General features: G+C 34.5%; 3 protein-coding genes across 11 annotated transcripts; 2 read left to right on the top strand and 1 right to left on the bottom strand.

Annotated features, from left to right (window-relative positions):
* Positions 1-9: 9 nt before the first annotated feature.
* On the bottom strand, positions 10-14,258 carry RIF10 (polyribonucleotide nucleotidyltransferase). 3 transcript variants are annotated; one of them, XM_012214985.4, is made up of 25 exons: positions 13,883-14,258; positions 13,684-13,752; positions 13,043-13,149; positions 12,909-12,951; positions 12,157-12,240; positions 10,360-10,424; positions 10,120-10,276; positions 9,569-9,625; positions 8,843-8,956; positions 7,558-7,821; positions 7,381-7,455; positions 6,106-6,219; positions 5,663-5,755; positions 3,869-4,047; positions 3,506-3,689; positions 3,300-3,347; positions 3,042-3,114; positions 2,639-2,712; positions 2,451-2,558; positions 2,273-2,367; positions 1,887-1,950; positions 1,401-1,454; positions 1,258-1,299; positions 653-1,161; positions 10-335 (listed from the first exon to the last, which is right to left on the bottom strand). In XM_012214985.4, exons 1-24 carry the CDS (start codon positions 14,174-14,176, stop codon positions 745-747), a joined length of 2,874 nt encoding a protein of 957 aa, XP_012070375.1. In that variant the 5' UTR covers positions 14,177-14,258; the 3' UTR covers positions 10-335; positions 653-744. The 3 variants fall into 3 exon arrangements, with proteins under 3 accessions (XP_012070375.1, XP_089574332.1, XP_037492538.1); XM_089718206.1 differs by lacking the exon at positions 6,106-6,219; XM_037636610.2 differs by lacking the exon at positions 13,883-14,258 and having other exon boundaries at positions 13,043-13,194; positions 13,684-13,748.
* Positions 14,259-14,696: 438 nt separating this feature from the next.
* LOC105632572 (protein EMSY-LIKE 1) lies at positions 14,697-19,804 on the top strand. Of its 7 annotated transcripts, none has more exons than XM_020678751.3 (9): positions 14,697-14,928; positions 15,222-15,432; positions 16,396-16,591; positions 16,725-16,834; positions 16,915-17,098; positions 17,655-17,852; positions 18,902-18,979; positions 19,072-19,129; positions 19,376-19,804. In XM_020678751.3, exons 3-9 carry the CDS (start codon positions 16,409-16,411, stop codon positions 19,426-19,428), a joined length of 864 nt encoding a protein of 287 aa, XP_020534410.1. In that variant the 5' UTR covers positions 14,697-14,928; positions 15,222-15,432; positions 16,396-16,408; the 3' UTR covers positions 19,429-19,804. The 7 variants fall into 7 exon arrangements, with proteins under 7 accessions (XP_020534410.1, XP_020534411.1, XP_020534412.1 ...); XM_020678749.3 differs by having other exon boundaries at positions 14,698-14,928; positions 16,392-16,591; XM_020678754.3 differs by having other exon boundaries at positions 14,699-14,928; positions 16,447-16,591.
* A 1,834-nt stretch (positions 19,805-21,638) lies between these two features.
* Positions 21,639-23,612, top strand: CAX7 (calcium exchanger 7). Its single transcript, XM_012214982.4, has one exon. The coding sequence runs from the start codon at positions 21,753-21,755 to the stop codon at positions 23,517-23,519; it is 1,767 nt and encodes a 588-aa protein (XP_012070372.1). The 5' UTR covers positions 21,639-21,752; the 3' UTR covers positions 23,520-23,612.
* The last annotated feature ends 317 nt before the right edge of the window (positions 23,613-23,929 follow it).

Below are 23,929 nucleotides of genomic sequence, written 5' to 3'. Positions count from 1 at the left end.
ATATCAAGATTTAGAAAGCTCACGAGAAAATTTTGATTAGTGTATGTATATATGAATATAAAGTACAAATTCCAAGGAAAAACAGCTTTGTTACAAAAACTTCAATGAAGGATGTACATAACATCTCCGAATTTAACCTTGCAATGATGTTTTCCTCTGCAGCCAAAAAGGTAGAGTTTGTCTGGTTTTTTCTACAAATCAGTCAGAAGCATCCATTCTTTCAGAAGATTTATTTCCCTTCATTTTACCGGGAAACAAGAGCTCTGCTTGGCAGAGTAGTCCTTCCAGCTTCAGCGCAGGCTTTTGGATGGTACCATGTTGCAATTAATTACTTCCTGATACAGAACTGATCAGTCAAATTTCTTTTTTTCAATGTAGAAGCTATGCATTCATGCATGCAGTTGCCTTTGTTTGCACTAATTCTTCTGCATTCCAATTTTTTTCAGAAATTTAAGGAATTGTCCTGGTGGAAACAACACGCTTTGCTAATTTCGCATGTGGTTGTAACATCGATATATACCTATTTTTCCCTGTTTTACTCTTGAAGCAAGATTCTATTTTTTGAATTTATGAATGTATACATTTATATGCATGTATTTATGAATGTATCCAGGTGAGATTGTGAAAGAGAGAAGATACAACTGTGACATACCTCAAGTTGGATAGTGTTGCAGCATCTTTACCATAACACAAAGATCAACAAGTTCCTTGTCAATGAATTAAGAAGAAAATATGATTATCAATTTAGGCTTCTCCATTCACTATAGTGCTTCCATCTTCAGTTGCAATTCCAGTGGCAACTTCACTGCTGCTTTTCTGCAGCAAGTCTTTTTTGATATTAGGCCCATCTCTAGCTGAGCTGGCTAGTCTCCTGTAAACCTTCTTTTTTGGAACTGAAGAGTCCTCTAATGTGTTACTTTTTGGAGATGTTACAACTTCTGGAGCACCAGTTTTATCCTCTGGTTTTTCAATCGTCCCTTCGGTTAAACCATCTTTTGGAGAGCTTACAGTTCTTTTAGCATTACCCTTATCAGTGGCCTTTTGTGACACACTAGTACTTTTATTGGGGTCATCTGTCTCCTGCTTTGCACTAGGTTTCTCTACAGCTGGTTCAGGGAGTAGTGCCTTACGGCTAAGGCGAAGTTGTCCCTTGTCATTTACCTGTATTAAAATCTCATGATCAGCAGAGAACTATTTTTACATGCGATGCTATTCCAGCACACAGCGTACTAGGTGCAACAATGATTTGTTCCCTACCTCAATAAGTTTAACATCTACACGGTCTCCAACTTTAAAAGCCTGTAATAAAAACAGTTGCGGAAAATTGCTCTTATGTAATGGGAGAAAATATTTTCGTAGTGACCAAAAAAAAAAAGGCAGAAAAGAAGTTGTGTACTTACATCTTCTGCCTTTGGCAGCCAGCTTGAAGTAAGTTCACTTACATGGCAAAGTCCCTGTAATAAAGTCAGAAGTTAAAGAATCTTCTAACTTGTTTGTTCTTCCCAAAATGTGCAACACAGAAAGTCCTAAATAATAATATTGTTGTTTATACAAATATGAAGAAGAATCCTTGATCTAATAATTTCAGAAGAGAACATTTAGAAATTACAGTGAATAAAAAAAAAGAGCCATGTTGATGAAAGTTTGAAATTCATTGTTTAAATAGAGACTGTTGGGGAACTTTCTGCAAAGATGTGATATCTATAAAGTTGAATTCATAAATCCCATTGTCTTTATTATTTAATATAACTTTTCCTTTGGAAAAAAATATTTATATGTTTACTTAATTAATAAACACAAATATAATAAAGAAATCAATAATTAAATGCATGGATGAATTATTATTTTCCATCTGCAGTTTACTCATGTTGGGACAAGTATATTACCTCTCGACCCGGGGCTATCTCAACAAAAACTCCGTAAGGAGCAACAGATTTGATCTCGCAGTTCCTGATTAGTTGGAAGAAAGAAACTCATGGAGTTCATGATTCTTTAATCAATCAAACAACAAATTTATTGGAAAGCGACATTCCAAAAAAATGGAAACAACTAAATGCGGACTATACATGCATATAATCATTGCTTAAAAACAGTCCCGATTAACCAATCCTTTGCTCATTGACCCTTTTCAAACCCATCTGTCATGCAATCTTTAAATGTCTTCTGAATAGGACAACTATAGCTATTTCAACCTTTTCTTTCCCTTGATCAGAATAAACTAAAAAACAACAAACAAAAATAAAATAAAATGAAGCAAACCAAGAAGATATACCTAAAGATATCACCAATAGTTGGGACCATCGTAAGATTGCTGATAATAGATTTGGACTTCTCTAGACTTGATAAATCCTTAGCAGTAATTTTTACCTGGGAAAGGCATAATAAAACTGCTGCATTAGCGATCATATCAAACAAAAACAGTCAAATATGAACTTCTTGGCTGATCTTACAATTCCATCCTCATCTGCGTCAATAGACTCTACTCCTGTTTCTTCTATAATACTCCTCACTTTCTTCCCACCAGAACCAATGATCATATTAACCTTTTCTGGATGGACCTGCAAAACAATTTTTGGGTACTCAAATTTAAGTTTCAAATGGCTAAACAATGGAAAAGGAAAAATGGGAGGTAACAAACCTTCATAACATGAATTAATGGGGCATACTTAGACAGCCTTTTAGACGGTGGAGGTGAGCATTTTAACATTTCAGCTGAAGAAAAAAATTATAGCAAAATATGATGTCAGGTGCATTTTGGCGATAAATTCTTCCAAAAAGCATGAGCGATGAGCACATTTCACTTCTACGTCAACAAGAAACTGGCAATTTTCTATATATCTTAAATATAACAGGATGCTGCCTGATATAAAGTACATGCGCCTAGAATCCAGTAGGGCTTCTGCCAGCTAAAAATATTTACCCCAGTGCTAAAAGCCCTTTTTAAACAATCCCAAACCACCATGCTTTGTTAAACATAATGCCTCCAAACTATTTTCAAAATAAATTTTGAATTCTTAAAACACGTGCTTAAGGTACCCTACCGAGAATATGTTTCCGACCATCCTTGGCCTGCAGTAGAGCCTTTTTCATAGCAGATAAAGTGATTCCTCCAACCTATCAGATCAAAAAGGAAATCATACTGGTTTATAGTTAAGGAATATGTTTTGTAACTGAACTGTTATAAGTTCCTCTAATTATTTGGCTTCTCAATAGGGATTTATTTAGAGTCAGGAAAACATTAACATGAAATGTGACTGTTAATCTGGAACAGAACATGTACATGTACAGATGATAATGACCTTTATGTCCATCTGAAATGCAGTTACTCCATCCTCATTTCCAGCAACCTGCAACGATCATTAATTTAAAAGATGAATTTTTTAAATCATGAACTGCAAAATAGAATGCTTCAGCTTCTAACTTGATAAGAATTTTAAGATCTATCAATGGAAGAATTGAGATACTAGAACAATTGCACTAATAAAAAATTACCAGTAAATATTACCTTAAAATCCATGTCTCCTGATGCATCTTCAGATCCAGTTATGTCAGACAGAATAAGTGGTGTTCCATCACCACCAAATTCTTCAGTATCAAGAACCATACCCATTGCTATCCCTGCAATTGAGCATTTTACAGGCACCCCAGCATCTTGTAATGCCAAGCAACCCCCACAGACAGAGGCCATGCTGTTTGACAATAAATCACAAGATCTAATCAAAACGTGAATCGGTTGTGCAATTTAGACAGAAAAAAAAAAAAAGGTTTTAAGCACAACGAAATACAAAACAAACATATGAAGATACTGTTGAAAAATCATATAGTACCAAAATTAACAAAAAAAAAAAGTCTTAATTTAGCTTCTGACCTTGAAGAGCCATTGCTTTCTGTGATGGTACTCTCAACTCGAATAGTGTATGGGAAATCATCTTCAGAAGGCAATATAGGTTCAAGAGCTCTCTCTGCAAGCGTTCCATGTCCAATTTCTCTTCTACTAGGTGCCCCAATTCGCCCGACTTCCCCAACACAAGATGGAGGAAATGAGTACTGGACATGAGAACACAATTCAAAAAATTGATGGTTAGTAGTTTTTTAGTCAGAAAGGGTAGTACTCAATATTAGAAAATACAAGCATATCTCTCATAAACAGACAGACGAACATAGGCCAGAAAAATAAATTTAGATGAGAAATATTAAATAATTATGACAATCAAAGAACCGGGTATTCAGGGAAGTGCCAAGGAGGCAATAGCTAAATGATGCAGGATTCTAAGTGAAAAACTAGACAAGCCAAAGTGTGACATCCCAGGTTTGGGGCACAACACCTTAGGCGAATCCCACATCAAGGGTGGCAACCTTGAACTAGTGTGACGCGTTTTGGGCTGGCAGAGCGGAGGTTTCCCTGGCCCAGAAACAAAACCGTGAGGGTTCAGGCCAGGTTTGGCACCCAAAGCGGACAATATCACACTAGGGCTGGACTGTTACAATTTGGTATCAGAGCCAAGCCTTGTCCCTCTGGCCGGTGGTGGGGCAAACCTCAGCGAGGACGCTGAGTCCCTAAGGGGTGGTGTATGTGACATCCCAGGTTTGGGGCACAACACCTTAGGCGAATCCCACATCGGCTACGCACAAGGTGGAAGTCCTATACATAAAGGGTGGCAACCTTGAACTAGTGTGACGCGTTTTGGGCTGGCAGAGCGGAGGTTTCCCTGGCCCAGAAACAAAACCGTGAGGGTTCAGGCCAGGTTTGGCACCCAAAGCGGACAATATCACACTAGGGCTGGGCTGTTACACAAAGTCCAGCTATATATTGACTTGAGTAAGCAGAAAGAATACATTTTGATAATTTTGTCTTTTTTTTTTTTTTTTATTAAGTCAACATTCATATGGCTCATATGATCCCCTAAGATGAATATAACCTCCCATAGCCAAGGAATTATGTATTTTTCAGAAAAAGCTAGAGGAAGATTCTTTAAAGCAGAGAATTTGCCTTCATAAAATGATTTCAGGGATCTAGTTCTTCCAATCTGCATCACAAGAGGGTAAAATAGGAATTTTAATAGTTTATGCTCAATAATATGTCACAACAAAAATAGTTGACCATGAAAGAGAGCTTTAGGAGTGTCAAAATAAATCAACAACTATCTAAAGCTTTTGTTAATCATAGGTAATACCCAAGAAAAAACTAACTCCTACTCTTAAAAGTAGAGGTGTGCAAAACCACTGATCAACCAAAAACCGAACCAACCCAATTCCATTCGGTCAGTCTGCTTACAAGGAAGTTCATTATTGGTTTCACTTTTAGTTTTTTCGATTTGACTTTTCCCTCTTTGGTTCGGTTTAAACCGAACCAACCATTTGCTAACCCCTACCTAAAAGAACAAGGAGAGAGAGAGAGATAATGAAGCACAACTGAAACTGTCAAGATTGTTATTTTACAAATCATATATAATGGAAATAACGAAGTACGTGACCAATTGAAGGATACACAGTTTTGAGTTTCGAGATAAAAGGACAAAAATTGATAAATCCAGAGAATAAACAAATCATCTTGCAGACCAAACTCACAACTGTGAACAGTAAAACCACAAATTGGTTCCTATAGGTAACTGCATCCAGCAACTAAATAATCATATAAAAAACAAAATCATCTCAAATAGACCTGAAGATAGAACCTCTTGAATTCATCCACATCGACAAGGTTGTCCACTCTTTGTGCCATTTGTTTATCACCAAGTGTGACCACTGCTAGTGACTGTAAAAAGGAAAAACAATTTATAATAGATAAACATGCACAAGGAATATGATAATGATATTGTATGCAAATATAACCGTGTGTTAGACAATGTCACCCAAACACCGTGGTTTTGACTCGATGAATATGCTAAAGGAGATACCGGAACATTCACCTCATCAACACTTGCACTCATCAGCAAATAATGTGATTGTCAATCATGCCAATTCATGAAAATGAGCTTGAAAAAATACACATGCAAAGACAATAAACTACTTCAACCCAAGTAATCAGGCGCATCCAGAAACATTTTCAACAACATTAAATGCAGTATGCCACCTGGGGTTTCTCTTTGGGAATCTTATTCAAACCTGTGTTTCTCCACGGGTGAAAAGAACACTTCCATGGGCCCTAGGGAGTAATCCACATCTTGAGTTAATTGGACGTATGCCATCTGGCATTCGCCCATCACTTCTTTTTCCTCCCTACAGCAATTTCAATGTAAAATGACATAAGATATGAAAATGATTTGCATCATTAACATCTGCTGACAAATGACAAATACCCAAGACTATAAAAGGATATTCTTCCCACAGTAAATCATATCCGTATTAAGTTCACATAGTTGGAACCACATTTGTATATAAGGATATATTTAAAATACAAGATACACCACTACATTCAAAATGGCAGTAAACTCAAGATGAAACAAAATAAATTTTTGAATAGCATAATAAGATGCATCTCTTGGATGAGGAAGTCAAGAATTACTTTATGTTTATTAATTGAGGCTTTTTCTAGTATATTTTCTAACTTAAGGAGCTTAATTTTAGTTAGGAAATTGTTTAAGAGTTTATTTTCTTCCTATTTAAAAATATTAGGATTAGCATAATTTAGCATTTCCTTTTTATTTATATAAGACGCAGCCCTCCATATGCAATTTTGTGTTTTAGGTTGAATAAAGATTTGGAGATTAGAACCTAGTTTTCTACATGAACTAGCGGAACTAGCTCTTGAAACAGATTCCATTTGTATTGAGCAAAATGTAAAAATCTTGTCATCCAGAAAAGTATTTACAAAGTTCAGGTAGGATAGACCATTGCATTTTTTTAGTCAGATAGGAATCTCACATTCACATAGAAAATCAAAGGGAATGGAATTGTACCAAAATCATTATTCTTCCCACTTTCACCCTGTTTGGCTTAAAATTAACGACAAAGGAACAAAGAATTGAGGAATTATATTTAGATGTTTGCCTCCTAAATTAGGTTATATGTTGAAGGGAAACTAGCGCGAAGAATATTAGTAAAACATGAAGGAAAGGGGTACAATTCTTTTAAAAAAAATAAAAAATAAAAAAACATTACAATGCAGGTCCTAGGTTTGAACCCCGGACCAACCTTAACCATTTGCCCCTTGAGTTTGATGTCAAAAGCTTTGCCCCCTCAATTTAAATTGCTGGCTTCACCCCATGCTCCACTTATCTCTTTCTTTCTCTACTTAAATAAGCAATAGAAAATAAATATAAAATTCCCTTCCCTGCATTTCTCTTTTATGTTTCACTTCTGCCTCTTACAACATGGCAAAATCCACTGGAAACATAATAGATATAGAAACACCTGAAAAGGGACAGCAGCCCGACATACCTCTACAATTCGTCTCCGCAGGAACTTTGATGTAACTTCTTTGAATACCAGTTTCACGTCTACCTCAGAATACAGCTAAAAGAGAACCAAAATAATGTGTCAAAAGTCTTGGTGAAAAAGAATACAGGTAGAAAAATTACAAACAAGAGAAAGCACTCAAATTAAGTTGAGACTAACCAAGGGAGAGGATTTACGTGAAATTGGCTTTATGTGGACATCACCTTCATCTACCTCACCATCCACAACAACTTCCTCATCCTCATCTTCTTCCTCAAGCAAATCTGCAACTGTTTCAGTGGTTCCAAAACTAATATCCTTGCTTACATATCCCTTTTCTGTAAGTATACCAATAACTTTTTCTTCCAACGATGTGAGGGCCTTTCTTCTTGGTATTTTGTTTCTAATTTGTAGAACATTCAATATCTCATCACCAGCAATTTCCTGAAAAAGACAAATAACAAATATTATCATCCATTATTACTTAGATGTTAACAGTTAACTGTACTCAGGTGACAAATCTGGCACAAAAAAGAATAGAGAACAATTTCAAAGGTGGTAAAAGGACAGTAAATCCTGGTTAGCGAGAATTATAAGCCGTGAATCACTGGATCGCATAACTGGGGCAACTCAACCTGCTAATGCAAACAGGTCTTTTCAATCAGTAAATAACGTCAAAGCTTTCACGGTAATGTCAAAGTACATTTTTAGCTTATTGTATCATCTAATTTCTAGTGGTCACGTGAACCACAACAAAGTGGAATGCACTTCTGAAGCCGTGAAATATCATCAACTGCAATCTCTTGATGACTAAATACTTGAGAAAATATCTCAAGATGAAAGCCCATATGTAAACCTCTGCAACAATAATAGAGACAGAACACAAAACCGATCTCTCTGTTATTGCTTAGCAGTTAGCACCTTCAATATCCTACATAATTTTGATAATTCAAAACACCAACAATGCCTTTTCCATCACATAAAAATATTTCCTATTTCACTATTAAAGAGGTAAATAATCCTTGCAACAGCTCTTTGTACTTCAGAAGTAACTCATGTACGATCTTTAACCCATAAAAAAGGCATAACCATCAATTGGAAGATACTCATAATTAGCCCGTGCAAACGATCAGTTTGGTTCAAAACCAAACCAAACCAAACCAGACATACCAAAAATTTCAGTTTTTAAAAGTTTAAATGGAATCAAATAACTGAACCAAACCAAAACAGTTTGGTTCAGTTCAGTTTCTCAGTTTTTGGGGTTTTAAATTTTAATTTTTAAGTTGTACATTTTCATAATAAAAATTGAACTGAACTTTAAAAAAAATTGTAATTCTCTATATTAAAATAGAAAACTAAACCACAACTCTTAAAAACCAAACCCGGTCAGTTTCTGCTCAGCCTTACTCATAATTAGTAACAGAAGCTGGACACATTCAATAAACAGGGATGACAGAAACCATACCTCCACATGCTTAAATAGCTCAGGAGGAGGTAATTTGATTGCATCAAGCATTTTTGGTTTCCCACACTTCTTCACCAATGACTCCACCTCATTGCAAATAGCCCGTACTGCATCCTGACTTTAGAGAACAGGCAAGAAGTTAAGCATCTAAATTGAATTACAACAAAAACGAAAATGCTAAAGTTCGCCAGCAAATAAAAGGAAAATTATTCTTTCAAAAAAAAGTAGGAGGCAAAAGATGATAACATATTACATACGGATAATATTTTTTGCATCTATATTATTTATATCATAACTTACGTTGTATTTCCAGCAATATAACTCATAATAAAGATCAGGAACAACGTTTAAATATTATAAATCTATAATACAAATGTCTATAATGAACAATTAACTTACTGCGACTCTTGCACATCAAGAAAGCAAACCATCGTCAAATAATTGACACGATTATTTCTTTGTCTTGTATATGAATTGCTAGTTCATATAGTCATGCTAACTTCATAAAAATTTATTTTGCTCATCAAATGGCACCTTAATTTTAATTAATTTTTTCCAAAGAAAGAAAGATGTGCGACCACCTACAGCTTAATGAATATTGCATGAAGACAACCAAAAAAAATACAGGTCATATAGACTTCACGTCTGCACAAGAAACAAAATAACAGAGATTTTGACATCAATTATAAAATGAAAGATAAGAAAAAATACTTAGCAATAAACAACCTGCCCAACTTGTACTGCTTCTAGCAACTTTTCTTCTGGGAGGAAATCACAATAACCCTGCAAGGGACCAAGATAGTCAATATTAAAGGAAAATTTATCATACAAAACAAAAAGATCGTTGACAGTAACTCTTTTATAAGCATTTCGAACCACTGACAAATTGTCAATATAGACATGCACTTTGAAATTGATTTAGTAAACAAGTTGTATTTATTTTGTATATCAATTAATTACTCTCCAAATATAAGTAAGGTATTCTCATAATTTTTTTTTTTTTTTTTTGAATATACGAGTACGGAAGGGGGAAAAAAATATTCCATAAATTATTGGGAAACATAAAGAAAGCATATGTAAAAAGCACCAAACAGAGAATTCACCAGCTGACACTTACCCATGACCATAAAAACAAATTACGAACGGACTCTAATACTTGTTCTTCTTTTGTAGACCCAAGTTGTGTGGAGTTGGGTAAGTTGAAGATGGTACAATATGACTAATAACAATTATGATGTAAAAACTTGCAGTGCAGACAATCAGAGTAGAAGGCTGACCTCTATCATCAATATTGCACTGTCTGTGCCTGCCAGCAATAGATCCAACTCCGACTCTTCCATCTCCTTGGTTGTTGGGTTCACAATAAACCTATCACCAACAAGGCCAACTCGAACTCCTGCAATTGCTTGTGTAGTTGGCACTTCTGAAAGAGCTCTGTGGTATTTAACTGTAAGAATAAAAAGTATATGCATCTACTGAAGCATTAGAAAAAGTACTATATTTATGATTAAACTTACACTGCTATTCCAGCTGCTGTAACTGCTAAGGAATCAGGAGAATGCAAACCGTCATAGCTCAAAACCTGTGTGGAGGAGGTGACAGTAGTACTTAACAAGTTGAAAAATGAAAACAAATTATATACGAAAATGATACAATATGTAACTGAACATAAAGGTCCAAAATGTTGGGGATCAAGTATTACATGAACATTTAGCATCATGTCAAGAACACAGATCATAACAACAGGTAAACCATGGTCACAAGCACCCCATATGCCCTTGTTTAGGCTATGAAAAATTTCAAAGCTATCTGCAAATGTAAAGCATAACTCAGGCATTTCCTTTTAATAAGCAAGCCATAAAGAAAATTTGTTGAGAAACCCAAACAGACAATGAAGGACTTCCAACAGCATAATTACTCTCAAGAGAGCTTTACATCAAGGTTTTAAAGTAACAGAATCAGAAATGGTTTTTGGAATTAAAAATGGTTTCATACTAGGGAACTGTTTAATGGAATGGGAATGAATCAGAATGTATTGGATTATATTCGTTGCCAGTATCATGAATTATTTTCAAAATTTCTGATTCAAATGAATACTAAATGAAGAATTTAACTAACATTTTCTTCGACAAGGCATATGGCTATTGCAGCCTTTATATTATGATGAGAAACAGTCGTTCAGCTAATACGGCTGCTACAACTCAGAATCTATATGATCTCAAATCACTTGTATCACAACTTGGAATATCGTATTGGGAAACTAAAATCTGACACATGACAACCAATACATAACATTTAGCCGATATTTTAAAAACCCTGCTTTACATACCAAAGGAGAATGAGAATTGTCTTTCATGAATCATATTAATGACTATTGTAAAAGAATTATGCTCATCTTATTTTACTGTAGTTAATTTATTTTATCCGATCTATTAGTTAGGGCCTATAATTTAGGAGATAATTTACATGCTCAAGATTCGCTTACAAGCCCCCTAGATGTTCAACATTTTAACAAAATGAACTTGTTCAACAAGCTTAACAATTCAAAAAGGTTATTTGTATGCCTTGTCTTCTAGAATAGTTTAATGCTCAAATCTCTTTCATACTTGTTTTGATTTTTTGAATATGATGTCCTATATTTAGGAGTTTAAATTAAAATCAAACTGCCTATACCATGTTGGAGTTATGTTTTTGAAAGTCAAAATTTTGAAAAAGAAATAATGAATGTAACTGCATAAAAATAAATTTCATACTGGTTTGTCCTACCACTTTTTTTTTTTTTACTCAAGAGGGCTATCACTTCCCACTATTGAACTTAGACCATCATCTGGTCCACTAGTAAAAGTCTTGAATTTGCAACAGTTTACAAGCTTGAGAATAGCCATCTCATACAATAATAACAACTAAGCTTTATCCCAAGCTATTTGGGTTAGCCAAAAGGATCTGCTTTTCCAATCTGCTCAATTTTTTCCATCAAGGACCTTGCTTAAATTAATTCCAGATTTCCTTTTCTAGGACCTTGCTTCAGTCAATCCATAATTGAGTGATGGCCTCGCATCTCATTCTTAAATAAGATTTTATCCAAAAATAGTGTCAAGTGTCAACTAAATAAGATTTCATTAAAGATTTTTAAAGTATTATCTTTTAGCAAACATATTGGCATACTTGTTTAAAGTCCTTCAAGTGAACTTTGATAATTCAAAGATAACAAAAACTTGTACCAAAGGAAATGAAATTCTTTGCGGAATTCACATAGAACACATCAAAGGTAGCATCTAAGTAAATCAAATGCTTCGAGATTTGATATGACTTACCCAAGATAGTATCTGAGTCTCATGGTAGAAACCCTTAGGCATAGTTGGGCGCAAAGGCCTATCAATCAATCTACAAGTGAGAACCTAGATGCAGAAAAGGGGGAAATATATAAATAGACAGACAATAACCATTTCAAAGGCACCAAGAGAAAGAATGAAATTTGCAAAATAGAAACTCCTACATTATATACAAAAGCAAAGTATCAAAACTAGATAACTTCTGTGATATCCACTCTTTATGATACTATGGAAGTAAAATAGTTTTTTCATTTACACTGATAACTTGAGTTGGCTTACTTGAACCACAAAAGTCTAGTTAATCAATTTCGTGTAGTTATTAGAACCATACAAATGAACCAAAACTCATTCTGATGTGTGTCAACTGATGGAAATCAGCAAGCAATGGTGATCATGAGGATCTCTTTCTCCAAACATAGAAGAACTAGAGCACTTGAAAAAAAAATGTTCAGCAAAAGGAGCTGATTCCAAGCAAAAATAGAGATAGATCATTGGCTGGTTAGACCATGATGGGTTTTATTAAATTCCTGATGTGACATCATCCATAAAAAAGTTTATCCAATTTTACGAGAAACTGAAATTCAACATTATGCTTCAAAATATTTTTTTTCTTTTTTTTTTTTTTTTTTTTTGAGTTATATTACAATAATTCATAGATAAATAATATGATATCCAATAACAAGAAAGCAGAGCCTTTGAGACCTTCCGTACACTTGGAAGGGGGTGAGTAGTACCTCATGATCTTTTGCTCTCCCTTCTCGTTTGAAAAATCCTCCACTGGAGCAATGCAGACAAACAATATAAAATATAAGCCTTCTCCAAGTAATTGTAAGATGAATAAAAATTTGGAAAAAATGGCGTGACATACCTAGTTCGACCTGCAGCTGAAAAACGCTCTTGATAATTTACAGAAAGAGGAAAAAAATCAGAAGGCTCACTGGGAATATCATCCAAACAAACAGTTGTGTAGACAATCTACAAAAAGAAGCATCAATGGATTGGTTGAAATGAGGAACCAACCTAAGGTCATTCATAAAACCTCGAGTCAAAAATTCAACATGACAATACTGAAATCTAGCATAAAGAAGAATTGCAACAATAAAATATACAAATATTTAAAATGAAGTGCTATAAATGGAAGGACATTGTTGAAGGCTTGGAGGTTAGACCTACAAATTTTGCTTCAGTTTCCTATATTTTCAGCCCAGCCATCTTCAGCTTTGTGGGTTAAGCAATTAAATTAAGTTTACCCATTTCTATGACCTTTTGGATATTTAACATGTTTTACACTCATTCAGAAGATTTTAGCAGTCAATATGTGAAACAACCTCGCAACATATTTGAAATAAAGGACATTGAGAACTTTCAAGAATTTCCAGTTAAATCAAAGCCCCAATCCAAAGAATCAAACCACAAACAAATTCACATATTGGGGAAAAAAATTAATAACCTCTTTTTCTGGTCTCTAATTATAGAACAATATAACCAGATAAGCAAGTAGAAACTTACAGTTTCTCCATCTGTCACCATGACAGCACCACTAGCTTGTCTCCCAATTTGACCCGTCTCAACCAAAATCTGAAAAATACTTAAAGAAAGTACATATTCAAAGCCCAAATGCATTCTAAATTGTAAAGAAATCCAGCACATCATATTAGAAGCAAAAAGAATTCAAAACTCATCAACAAATAGGCAAATGCAAACTTACATGTCTGTCACCGAAGGGAATTTTAACAGAGATAGCTTGAGGGAAAAGTTGTGGGCCATCAAATATAACCGATTCAGAAACTTCTACATCTTTCAAAGCTCTTGCACTAAATCTTTCGCTTCTTCTTTTATTACGTAAAAGAAGAGACAATGAAAGGAACTTGGATTTTCGAGAACTGATAAAACGAGGACAATTTGGCGAGAGATAGAGCTTGCATCGACTATTGCAGTGCGAAAATGGAGTTTTGTGTGAATAATAAGGTAAGCTCTGTAGACTGCTAGGGTTTGCTAACATTTTTTAGCTTGGTGCAGTATACAGTAGCTTTGGCATAGAGGCAGTGAGAGAGGAGCAGAAAGAGAAACTCTATCCGTTTTGAAGGCGCGCGGACAGTGGAGGGATGGTAAAGGTTTGTTGTCGAGTAATGGGTCTGGGCTTTTCTTGAGAATGCAGGCCCGGCTCATTGGATTATAAAGTATTCTACCTGTATGTTAATACAAAAAATCCATTAATCCAAGGAATTTTTAACGTCGTCTATCTCACGTTCAAATTTTAATTTCAATATTTCTTCAACAATGAAATTTGTCGTTCGTCGTTCGCTGAATTCACACATCATAAATGACATCTCATTGCCGTCTTTTATACTAGTCGTTTGAAGGATGAGAGAGAAAAATTACTGTATGGAAGCGTTTTTATTGATCTGCTAATTTTCTGTCGCTTTTACACAATCATTGAACGACATGACACTTCTTTTCTCATAACGACAAAAATAATCGACAGAAGAAATAACAATGACTAAACGACATCTAATTTATGAACAGTTAAACACAAAGGCCATATCCGCCGGCATGTCGGTAGGGTTTGGGTTTTGGTTCCCGCCATAAAATATCAGTTGTAAAAGAGAGAGAAGAAAAAAAAGAAAACGCCGTCGGAGACGCTCTACAAAACTTCAAGTCCTCAACCATCCTCGATTTAATTCCATGTTAAGCCCTCAACTTAAACTGCCAATCTTGGCATGAATTATCATAGCACCAGAATCCAACCCACAGGTAAATTCACTATTTCCTTCTTTTGTAGCATATAAATATTGTAGCGCTCTTTTCTTTTCTTTAACTCGCATTTTCTGTTTGTTTCTCTAGAATGCAGTGGAAAAATAAATGAAATTGATATTTCCATTTATTAATTTTTCTTGAAGATGTTTCTTTAGGGTTATGGGATTGTGGCATGAATTGTCTAATATAGAAGTTCCTCTTTCTTTCTCTCTCATGTTGAGGCTTGTAATTATTAACTTTTGATCTTTTTTTTTTTTTTGTGGGTGTGTGTGTTTTTGCGTTGGGGGAAGAGGATTTGCTTGAAGTTGCCACGTTTTACGCGAACATACGTGTATGCTACCATCACATTGAATTTGTAATATATCTGAGGACACTGTGTGGAGAGAGGAGAGACAGAAAGAGGATCCGTGTTTGTGGTTTGCCTGGAATACTGGGGACATGCTAGGCCCACTTGCATTTTCAGAGCTTTGAATAGTAGCAAAATGTCATAGCATGTTGGAGGTATATAATTTGGCGTGAAAATAACAAGAAAAAGGAAAAGATATTACATGGTATTTTACATTGATTTTAAATGTTATGGAAGAAAATGAGATGCTTTAATTTATCACGATTGATAGAAAGTCAAGAGGATTTTTTTCATTTCTATTGCTTGGAGGTGCTGAACTTTCTTCAGACACTTAGAGGACACTTAGATTGGCCAACCTTACATTTCTTTACTCTGGGTGGAAGTTGGTGGAGATTGGGGAAAGATATATGGCTGAATTGTAGTTAATCTTTCCCTTTGATATATCTCTTATCTACCCTCTATTGCTAAAGTTAAGTCAGTAAAATTTTGGGTTTTTATCTTCTGTACTTGCATGTTGTCCATAATTTGGATATTTCTATTTGCCACATGAAGGTACCTGCTGTTAACAGATAGTGATTTGTTGGAAAAGCTGAAATGTGGGCATATTGAGAGAGAAATAAAGTTTTGGGTTCATAAAGGGTCCCTCCATTTTATAAAACCAGTTGTGAAGTAAAGAGATTGACTGTTGGTATTATGATCTAGCAAGCTATATACTGTCTGCTTGGCATGTTCAAGCTTTCAGTTTGATGGGATGGTTTTTCACTGGTTCAAAGTGATTGAGAATCCTTGAAGGATGAAAGATAAGTTTGGATGATTTAATTGATGAAATGATCCTTTTAGGTTGTAGGCACATTTAGTTAAACTGCAGTTGCTCTTGCAGCATCTTCCGTCTGTGGGTGAAATATGGTTTACACTTTACAACTTTGTAAAAGAGATGCTTTATGTGCCTGAAGGAAGTTTAATTCCAAATGGAAGTTTGAGCAGTGAATCAGACAATTCTCCTGATTCTTAATTAAGCAAGTTTAATATTAGACATTCCAAGAACTTTGCATGTGTGCTTCTGATTTATCATCCAAAACATCAATTTCACAATTTGATTTTGTATTAATGTTAGGAAGTTGTTGACAATTCATGATGCATAACATAAAGAATCCTCCATGTGGGTATAGTTCTGGGACTCCAAGAACGTCTTTGCTAAAAGAATCTTGTGGAAGAGATGAAACGGACATTAACTTTCAAATCCACAGTATGGAAAAAGAGGCATACTGTTCTGTTTTGAGGGCTTTCATCGCTCAGTCTGATCTCCTTTCCTGGGTATTTTCCCACTCTGAAGCTCCCTAGTTATATCACCTTTTACTTGCATGAATTGCCTGTCTTTGTGTGCCGTTTTTAATATAAAATTTTCAGATTGATTTTGTTTGCCCCTGCTAAGATCTTTTAGTTACAGGGTAAGGAGGGGCTCATTACTGAGTTGCGGAAGGAACTTAATGTTACGGATATTGAACATGGTCAACTGCTTGTGAAAATTAATTCAGATGAGGCAATAAAAAGAATAAGGTTACCTACTTATTTTCTTTTTTTCGCATTGATCAACATGTAGTGGATGTCTTTGAACTAATTTTGCTTATTCAATGCAGGGAATGGCAGAAAGGTGCTCATGAATCACTTTCTGCCAAAGTGGATTCTCCTGGCCTTGTTACTACTCCAGTGGACCATAGTCCACAAAAAAAGAGGAGGCCTTCTCATCCTCCTCTTGCAAAATCTCAGAAATATGTTCTACATGATCAACCTTCTTCATCAACTATACCCTCTCTGCCACCAGTAAGTAGAAATTGCATGAGCTGGAGAATGTTCATCACATTGCATGTAATGTTCATCAAAGTGGCATCTGCATTGTATGTCTAGAGTTGCTCCGACAAATCCTTCCTTGATGAGAACACCGTCCAAATCTGTATCGTATTAAAACTGGAGGAATTTTGGTTTAGAACTCAAAGTAGATCTGTATTTGAATAGATCGATGAATTCATTATTAATTTATTATATAGTGATCCATACAAAATATGTGTTCTCTTTTTTTTTTTTTTTTTTTTTTTTTTTTTGTATATGCTTTTCTTAATTTGAGGTTGCAATGAATATAATATATGCCTTGATATGCTGGTGTGGAATTAAACTAAAGGTTATTAGGAGGAGCCCTTTTCGGTAAAATAGTAATCTGGAACACTCTGATAGAATGCTAAAGATGTGATCAAGAGTCGTATCTAGATTGGTGATACTGTTTGTGGCTAATTTTATCTGGGTCACAATATATTTTCAAAGTTCAAAGTTTTTTGAATATTATTTATTTGTATGGTGTCAAATTTCTCTTGGTTGTCTTCAGGCATACTTCAAGGACAAGCAACATGTTGAGTTCAACAATCATTCTGTGAAGGTAGTAAATCACAATGTACCCCACGGTAACAAAGGAGGATTAGCACAGTCTCGTTTCAAAAGGGATATTCATGTACCTGATTCTGGTAAATTCAAGAATCATCCTGATTTCATTCAGATTCGTGCAACAGATACGGTTATTCATGAGGTGAGGCAGTCTGAGTTTTCAGCTGTTACTAAAATTGGATGCTGCATTTGCTTTAACAGATACGGTTATTCAGAAGAACTGTTACTGCAGAATGGCTATGATCTTTATATAGATTGTATATCTTTGAGTGATGGTCATACTATCAGTTCACCTTTTAATGGTGGATCTAGTCTGTAGGTATACACTGCACATGGGTGGCAGCTGGCTAACCTTGTAAATAACTTGTTGTGTGTGAACTAATTTGTTGACTCTTTGATATGATAACACCCTGAGACTACTGTGCTTGAGATTAGTTGCTCCAGATAAATAATTTTTTGGTAGACTGAACACTGTAGTTTTGAATTATGGTGGAGACATGAGCATTTAGGACAAATGCATTCCCATTGCCAATGGATTGTATCTTGATCGTGGTTTCTTGTAGTTGACCCAGAATGCTTTGAGGATAATATAATGGCAGCATAGTTGAACGCTGTAATACTGTTTCCCATGTTAAACATGGCATTACCTTTGTATTGATCCTAAAGGCAGAAACAGGGTTATTTAGTCAATCTTTCAAGCATTGTTTTTAAAGGTGAAGAAAACTCGGAGAATATCTTGCAATTCTCTCCCAAATCCCAATGCTATCTTCCCCCTGCTTTAGTGCCATTGTAATCACTTCAGTTTGAATAGAACTAAAATGATCAACTTCTTGGGGGTAGTGCTTGCTTGTGGATTTATTCTCAATCTCAGGGTAGTTCACCCATACTCCCAGCTACCATAGGTTTATAAAGATAGTCTTTGGCCGGCTCCTAAATATACTTTGAAGTTTCATTTTCACTGTAGTACACATTGTTACTTAAGGTGCTCAACTTACACAAACAACTGTCATTCCTTTACAGATACTCACTCCCCAGCTGGTACTTGACTAAATTCTTCTGGTGCAACACATACTAGATTATTTTCATATTCTTTTAGCATATTCATGCCCAGAGCTTTAGGCTTGGAATTCAATTCTCAGTTTTTATGTCAAGCTCTTAAATATTATTATATCTGAAACCTTTGTGAATCAGGTTGAGATGATGGCCTATGGCTATGGCAGAAAAAACCCTGACCCCATTCAACTTGAGAAGGCAAAGTTGATTCTGAGAGTAATTATCACGCCCCCATTTTGCATCTTATAACTAAAAACTTTAGATTGCCATGTTCCCATGATAGCCATTTTCTGTAATTTTTGATGTAGGAGCATGAAAGAGCTATCCTTGACGTACTGAATAAACTCTCTGATGCGTCAGATGATGGTTAGTGCTTTTCAGTATGATTCTCTTTATTTCATTTTTTCATCTGTTCATATTGGAATAGAGATGGTTACTTTTCCCATCACACTCTGTCCTGATTCCTGATCAACTATAAAAGAATTTGGTTCTTATAACCCTCAATATGTTCAATTTTGGATTTGGGCAATTCCTTTTATCCAAATTGAATTTGAAGTTAGCTTTAGGTTTTTAAAACAAATATGAATATCATTACTAGTAATGTGTTTTCAGAATGTTTGACAGCCAGTGACTTCCTCGGCTACAAGGTGGAAGGTTTTTATTAGACACATTCTGCCAGGGTGAATGCCGATAGGCAAGCTGATGAGCAGACTCGTTGACTGGGGCTGGGGCTGGTTCTGGTTATTCAACCATATGTGAAGTCATTGTAGATACTTAGTATATGATGACAGTAGATGACATTTCAATCCTGTACACAGTTGAAGACAATCTAGACATAGAAATGGTAGATATAGGCCTGCCCATTTTTTCATTCATCGGGGTAATCTTTTGTTTAATATGGCATTTGCTCTACCCTTCTGGGGCCTTGATCGAATACATGTATGGCTTATTTTGTGGTTAATCATCAACCATTTTCCCACAAGTTAATACTAAGCCATGTTCAACAATTACTTTTAATATAGTTTTTAGTGTTTTGATCTAGTTAGACCACTCTTTCTATTATTTATAGTTTTTGATGGTATAGTATTTATACTAGTATTTAGAGTTTGAGGAAATAGATAATAAAATATGCGTTTGAAGAAACGTCATTAAAATAGCTAACTTTTAAATGTTATCGGACGCTATTAATTTTGCTGAACAAGATCTAAGCCTAAAGTGTACAGTTTGAATAAGCCAGATGGGTAGGTGAGCACATGGGTAGGATTCCATTTCCCAGAGAATTATATAACTACAGTTTCTTTCAGCAACTATTTCTTATGCCTTGGAATCTAAATTAAGTCTCTACCACAAGTTTGAGAGAATTATTCAATTGTAGAAGATTGTCATATCATGAGCAAAAAAATACTGAAGGTGCAATTTCGCTCTTTATGTTGTTGTTTGATGTCTTCACCAGAAAGAAAAAGGAGTATAAAAATGAGTATTAGGAAAGCTTAACACTGTTAAATTTAATTTTATACGAATATAGTTTTTTTTTTAATTTATTTTTTGATAATATTAGTTTTTTTTTTAATTAAAAAAATAAGTGCCAATATTTGATTTAATAATATTGTGCATGCAAAAATTTGATGGATGAAAAACTTTGAATTAAAGAGCTCCATTAAGGGTTAAAAATAATTAAAAAAAAAAAAAAAAGAACTCCACTTAAATGGAAAGAAAGAAAAACGAAGTTACCCAACCCAATTGATCCTGTTCATAAAATTATAATTAGAATGAGATTAGCTAAATTTTATATCATGCTTACTTCATAATTACAGCAGAAGTCCCAAAATTTATAGGGAAAAGCTAAACCAACAAAAATTAGAGCAAGGTTTGAATGTCTGGAAATTTAATAACAGGATAATGCATAAATATAAAAGGTGATTGAAAGTTCAGATATAAAATTTTGATAGAGTAATTACAGAATTATGTAAATGAGCATATGTATAAAAATATAATTAAGTTCTGGCTTTAATGGAAAATATTATGTTACTCTGAAGCAATGCACTGTTGATATTGCACTCAGCAGTACATAATTTTTTATCCTTAAACTAATCCAACTCTTCAAAATTTTTACTGTTCATGAGATGAAGTTACAGAAGAAAAGAAAGCTTCAACTGTGATTGATGGGTTATATTAACTAAATATTCTTTCTCAAAGTATGCTGAGGAAGACTTGTTAATGCCCTTCAATTCTTCTCCTGCCTGCAAGGAAGTTTCCTTTAATGTTCTTATTACAGGTACACTCAAAAGGGTTTGGAACACTGAAATCAATATCCAGAAGACTTTTAGAATGATTTTGAAATTAGAAAAAGTGTATAGAACTTCTTCATGATTTAAGGAACTTCAATTCATTAATTTTTTTCAACAGACAATGATTTTGTAGGCCCTTTTAGAACTTGACATTGCATACCTAAAATCTAGCTACCTCAGCTTGAGATTAACCACACATTATACTTAGGTAGTTTACTTTTCCATGTTTTTATCCAAATTTATGCAAAACATAGTTCTCAATTTTTTCTTCAACCAAATCCTAACAAATGATGTGAAATTTCATATATAAGGCCTCTTTCGCGCTTATTTACATGTATTTATGGAATGTGTTTGATTTTTTTTTTCTGTTAGAAGTTAGAACTAATAAAACATTTGTATACTGCAAGTACTTTCTGTCAGTACACACGAGTGGATTCGAGTTTTGTATTTGATACATTTCTTTCTGTTTGTAAATTTAACTTCTTTATACATTAGTTTGTCCAAAAACAATTGTAAATATTCTATTTTCGTATTCTATTCTTTTTGTTCCTTTCCCTTTTTTTAAGCTCCTACACAATATATGTTTTCCCTTATAAACAATCCAAAAAGATTGCCAATTCCCTCCTAGAAGCTCTCAAGGTAATTTATGGACTACTAATACTTCACTTCTCAATATCTCCACTAGCACCACTTCCTTTTGAATGGCAAGCTTCACTTCCAAACCCAGAAAGCTCACTCTTTTCCTCAACACTTCCTTTCTCTTCCTTTCCATTTTCTATATCTCAATCTCATATTTTCTTGAAAAATCCAATGAAGCAGAAAATATAGTCAATAACCATAATCATTCTTTATCGTTTCAAGAATTGATCAAGAATGGTGGCTGCACTGGCCTTCATGACCATGCAGACTCAAAATCCAAGTGTGTGTATATTAAGTCACATATTGGATGCAAGCCTAAAGGGTATATAAACTATCTTGAAATATTTTATTGCACTTTTGGGCAATTTCAGATACTGGGTTATGCTTTTTTATTACTATGGCTTGCTGTTTTATTCTATTTACTGGGTAATACAGCTGCAGAATATTTCTGTTCTTCCCTAGAAGATTTGTCAAAAATCTTGAAACTTTCTCCAACCATTGCTGGTGTCACTCTTCTTTCTCTTGGCAATGGTGCTCCTGATGTTTTTGCTAGTATTGTTTCATTTACTAAGTCTAGTAATGGTGAAGTTGGTCTAAACAGTGTACTAGGAGGAGCATTTTTTGTGTCTAGTACTGTTGTTGGTGTTATAAGTACATTAATAAGTCCTCGAAAAATTTCAATTGATAAACCTAGTTTTATTAGAGATGTCTCTTTCCTTCTTTTGTCACTTTCTTCTCTTCTTTTGATTCTTGTTAAAGGAAAAATCACCTTATGGGTTTCAATTTCTTTCCTTTCTATTTACTTCTTTTATGTTTGTGTAGTTTGCTTAATGCAATTTGTTATCTTTAAAAAAGAACCTAAAGTAAACCCATTGCCAACTCCTCCATCTACAAAAGATTTCACCATTAATAGCCAAGAAGATGTTGTGGAAATGGGTATTCCACTTCTTGGTTATGTTGATGATGAAAAACCCATTTTAGTGGAAAAGAAAACAAATATTGAGAATGAGAAACAAGAAAGCTCATCATCTTTTTATTACTACTTGGGTAGATTTTTAAATATTTTGGAGCTACCTTTGTACTTGCCAAGAAGATTGACTATTCCTGTTGTCAGTGAAGAAAGATGGTCTAAGGCTTATGCAGTTATTTCTGTTACATTGGCACCATTTTTACTGGCAGCTGTGTCCGAAACTCAAATGGAAAAGAAAATGCGTTCTAGAAGTACTCTAGTGGCTTACTCAATAGCAGGTTTTATAGGCATGTTTCTTGGAAATCTTGCTTTTGTCTCTACTAAAAGTTCAAACCCACCAAATAAGTTCTTATTCCCTTGGCTAGCTTGTGGGTTTTTAATGAGTGTTGCTTGGACTTATATTATTGCTGAGGAATTGGTTTCTCTTTTGGTTTCAATTGGGCTTGTATTTTGGATTAACCCTTCAGTTCTAGGGTTGACTGTCCTTGCTTGGGGCAATTCACTTGGAGATTTGATAGCTAATGTGGCTATGGCTATGCATGGTGGGTCAGATGGAGCCCAAATTGCTATTTCAGGTTGCTATGCTGGGCCCATGTTTAATACCTTGTTGGGGTTGGGCTTATCATTTGTTATCTCTTCATGGGCTAAATATCCAAATTCTTATACGATCCCTAATGACCCTTCCCTCTATGAGACTTTAGGGTTTTTGATGGCAGGCTTGCTTTGGGCCCTTGTTATTTTGCCAAGAAATAACATGAGGCTTGATAAGTCTCTTGGGGTTGGTCTCTTAACTGTATATTTGTGCTTTATCTCTCTAAGGCTGGCTAGGGCTTTTGGTCTTTTGAAATATCTAGAATAAGGTTATTTCTGGAAACATATTTAGCATTGTATTTTCAATGGTTATATTATAGTAGTATACAAAGTACTATAAGACTAATTAAGTCGTTGAATATCTTCTTCATTCGTACATTAATTTTGTATGAAATGATGACCATTGCTATCTTTATGTTGTGCATTGTAAATATGATTAAAAAGAAGTCCATTCTTGTAAATTCCTAAATTTATTATTTAAGCTCTCAATCTTTAACTTTTAGATGTTAGTAAAAATAACAGTTATAAGCATTTAAAACTTATAAAAAATACTAAAATATTAAATATTCTAATCATTGTTGTGTTTTAATGGGTTTTGATAATAAATTAGAAAATTAGGCACAATTTTAAAATTTAAATCTCAATGTTAAGACAAATAAAGAATGGTAAAATACTAAA

The sequence above is a fragment of the Jatropha curcas genome, chromosome 2 (assembly GCF_041381405.1).
Source record: "Jatropha curcas cultivar XTBG-Jc1 chromosome 2, XTBG_Jcur_1.0, whole genome shotgun sequence".
Taxonomy (NCBI): domain Eukaryota; kingdom Viridiplantae; phylum Streptophyta; class Magnoliopsida; order Malpighiales; family Euphorbiaceae; genus Jatropha; species Jatropha curcas.
Note: the sequence above shows the minus strand (reverse complement) of the source record. Positions and strands in the feature narration are given on the sequence as shown.